Genomic DNA, 3,494 nt, shown 5'->3' on the forward strand with positions numbered 1-3,494 from the left:
GGGCAGGCAGGGGGTGGGGATAAGATAGGGGGCTGGATCTCTTCTGGAGGCAGGCAGTGGGTGTGGGTGAGATTGGGGGGCTCCTTCTCCTCTGCAGGGCAGGCAGGGGGTGGGGTTAGATTGAGGGGGCTGGATCTTTTCTGGAGGCAGGCAGGGGATGGGAGGTTGGAGGGCCTGCAGTTCCTCTAGATGGTGGGGTGAGATCAGGGGTTGGAAGGGATACACAGCAGGGGCACAAATCTAGACCACCCCCAGGGCTTGTCTACATGGTGTTTTAAACTGGTTCCTAAACCCAACCCGGGCTCAGTTGGAAGTGAATTAAAGGCATCTACACCTCCTTCAGCTAAACCGCTTCAGTATCGCACCCTGAACTCCACTAGGGCCATTGCTGAGAGCAGCTCTGGCTGCCTGAATCTGCGTCATTCACCTCGCCATTGATGGCTCTTAATCCAAATTAAGAGTGTCCACACACCTATTTAGCTAAAACAGTTTCACAACAATTTCAGGATGAGGCTAGAGTTGGATGGGAAATTGATTTTTGGAACTTTTCAGCAAATTTAAATATTTTTGGAGGGGTGTGTGTGGAAATGAGTGGGTCCGAGGGGTTGTTCCCCAAAATCTGTCGCTTAGTGAGAGGTGTCTCACCAAGGGGGTGAGAAGTGGGAGCAGGGGGCCTTGAAATTGGAGTGGGATTCCTCTGGGCGGCATGTCCCCCTCAATTGAGAGTTGTTGCCTTGGCAACGTCACTCCAGCTGTCTCTCCATTCCAACATGCCCTCCCAACCCTTTCACTGGGCTGAACTGGGGAATGGAGGCGGTGGGGCCAGCGAGGATGGTGGTTTTGGCGGGGGGCACTCACCGATGAGGTAGTGGCACTGTCGGCTGTAGACCCGCACCACCCCATACTGCAGCTGGGCAGAGAGATAGAGGGAGAAGCGGGGCCGGGGGGCGGAGGGTGTGGGCGGCGGGACCTGCACCAGAATGTAGGATAGGATTTCTTCGCTGCGCCGACCCATGAGGATGGGGGGGAAACGAGAGAGAGAGTCAGTGCTTCTATCCATCCTCCTCTTCATCCCTCAATCATCTTCATCCCTCCTTCCTTTCCTCCACTGTCCTCTTCATCCCTCTATCCATCCACCATCTTCATCCTTCCTTCCATTCCTCCATCCACCCTCCTCTTCATCCCTCCATCCACCCTCTTCATCCCTCCATCATCCTCCTCTTCATCCCTCCATCCACCCTCTTCATCCCTCCTTCCATTCCTCCATCACCCTCCTCTTCATCCCTTCATCTGTCCCATCCACCATCTTCATCCCTCCTTCCATTTCTCCATTGTCCTCTTCATCCCTTCATCTACCCCATCCATCCACCATCGTCATCCCTCCTTCCATTCCTCCATCCACCCTCCTCTTCATCCCTCCATTAACTGTCTTCATCCCTCCTTCCATTCCTCCTTTCCCCCTCCTCTTCATCTGTCCCATCCATTCATCTTCATCCCTCCTTCCTTTCCTCCACCGTCCTCTTCATCCCTCTATCTATCCCATCTATCCACCATCTTCATCCTTCCTTCCATTCCTCCATACACCCTCCTCTTCATCCCTTCATCTACCTCATCCATCCACCATCTTCATCCCTCCATCCATTCCTCCATCCACCCTCCTGTTCATCCCTCCATCCACCATCTTCATCCCTCCTTCCATTCCTCCTTTCCCCCTCCTCTTCATCCCTTCATCTGTCCCATCCATCCATCTTCATCTGTCCTTCCTTTCCTCCACCGTCCTCTTCATCCCTCCATCTGCCTCATCCATCCACCATCTTCATCCTTCCTTCCATTCCTCCATACACCCTCCTCTTCATCCCTTCATCTACCCCATCCACCCTCCTTTTAATCTCTCTGTCCACCCCAACCCATCCATCTCTCCCTCCCTCCATTCTCTCCATCCATCCCTCTTTCTCTCACCTATCCTCTAGATCCTACCCTTGTCCATCCCTCCTGCCCTTCATTCCCGGCTCCATCCATCCGATCTCCTCCCGACCACATCCTTGTCTCCTCCCTCCCTCCCTCTCACCATGACACCCACCATGTTTGCGGCACATTAACTTTCAAATATTCCCTCTTCACCAGCTTGGTGCCACCCGTGGCTGCCAGCCTGGTATGAGGGAGAAGGGGGTTAAAACGAAAGTGGTGGGGTCTCCTGCCCCAGATCCACCCAATCCACCCACCTGGATCCCCAGAGTATACACGCCCCTGTATTCCCCCTTGACCACATCATGGCATTAGGGCATTACCAGATGGTGGCAAAGCGGCCTGTATGGCGCTGCAGGACATTGGGGTAGTAGAACATGGTGTTGCTGGGCTGGGGGAGCTAAGGGGATCCCCAAAACAGCCTCCTCAAAGACCCCGCAACCCTGTATGAGGCTCCTCCACTACTGAAATGGGACGTTCACAAATCCTACAACGTCAATAGGACCCTGAAAACTCTACAGCTTCAGCTGAACTCCCAAATATCCTGGATTTTGCAGCATTCCAGGAATCTTATAGAGTCAGTGGGACCCCAAAATATTGCAGATTGTGTGATGCCTTAATAAACCCTATCAACTTTTTTGGGCGGGTTTTGGGTGGTGAAAAACAGAGTTTTTTGTTCCACTGTTGAAACAAAACAAAATTCAGAGGCAGAGTAATTAAATAAAACCAACTTGTTAGCAGCTAATGAAGATAGCTAAATATTTTGCCTGAAACGTCAAGATTTTAAAACCTACTGGGTGACACAAATCGATTACTTTTTATATAAAAAATAATTAACAGTTGGGATTAATTAGGTCGGTTGATGAGAGGAAGAAACATGTTCAATATTAACTGGGGAGCTTTGGTTATTTTTAAATTGATGCTGGGGATAAACCTACCCAGGGGAAGGGAATTTGGCGTGTAACTCAGAAGCAATTAATTAGGATATTAAAAATGAATGATGGGTGTTAATTAGAGGGATAGGGATATGAGGTTAAAATGAGACTGGTGAAGGGAAATCAGATGTGGATTTCCTTGTCTAATAAAGCGCAAACTCTAATTAATCATGATAATTAGATTAAAGCTGTTGCTTAATTAAGTTAATTAAAAAGGAGGAGGAAGTGGTGTTAAAAATCACATGGACAATTGGAAGCAGATTTGAATCCTTCTCTTAATGAGGAGCCAACTAATTAACTGTCATGTTAAAAAAAAAGATTAATGACAGAGAACAACATTTACCAACGCTATTAATAAGAGTAAAAACACCGGAAAGGGATACTATGACTATATTAATTAAAGAGATGTGTAATTATTGGTGCTATTAATACATTAGTGATGTACAATTAAGAACAATAGAAAGTAACAGTGATATGAATAAATTAATTGGGAATTTGGACAATTAACTGTGCTGCTAATCAGTTAATGATGTCGAGCAACTAACACTTTTTAATACATTAATTAGGGCAATTAATAATTAAAGTTGCTTTTAA

At 47.9% G+C, this 3,494-nt stretch overlaps 1 protein-coding gene across 1 annotated transcript in view; it reads right to left on the bottom strand.

Annotated features, from left to right (window-relative positions):
• Positions 1–2,598, bottom strand: part of REC8 (REC8 meiotic recombination protein) — an 11,316-nt gene extending 8,718 nt beyond the window's left edge. The window contains 3 exon segments of the mRNA XM_075061342.1: positions 792–1,001; positions 2,081–2,149; positions 2,289–2,598. Coding sequence (XP_074917443.1) covers positions 792–1,001; positions 2,081–2,149; positions 2,289–2,344 — 335 coding nt within the window. The 5' untranslated portion in view covers positions 2,345–2,598.
• Between the last annotated feature and the right edge of the window lie 896 nt (positions 2,599–3,494).

Source organism: Chelonoidis abingdonii, unplaced genomic scaffold (assembly GCF_003597395.2).
Source record: "Chelonoidis abingdonii isolate Lonesome George unplaced genomic scaffold, CheloAbing_2.0 scaffold0024, whole genome shotgun sequence".
In the NCBI taxonomy this organism is placed as follows: Eukaryota; Metazoa; Chordata; order Testudines; family Testudinidae; genus Chelonoidis; species Chelonoidis abingdonii.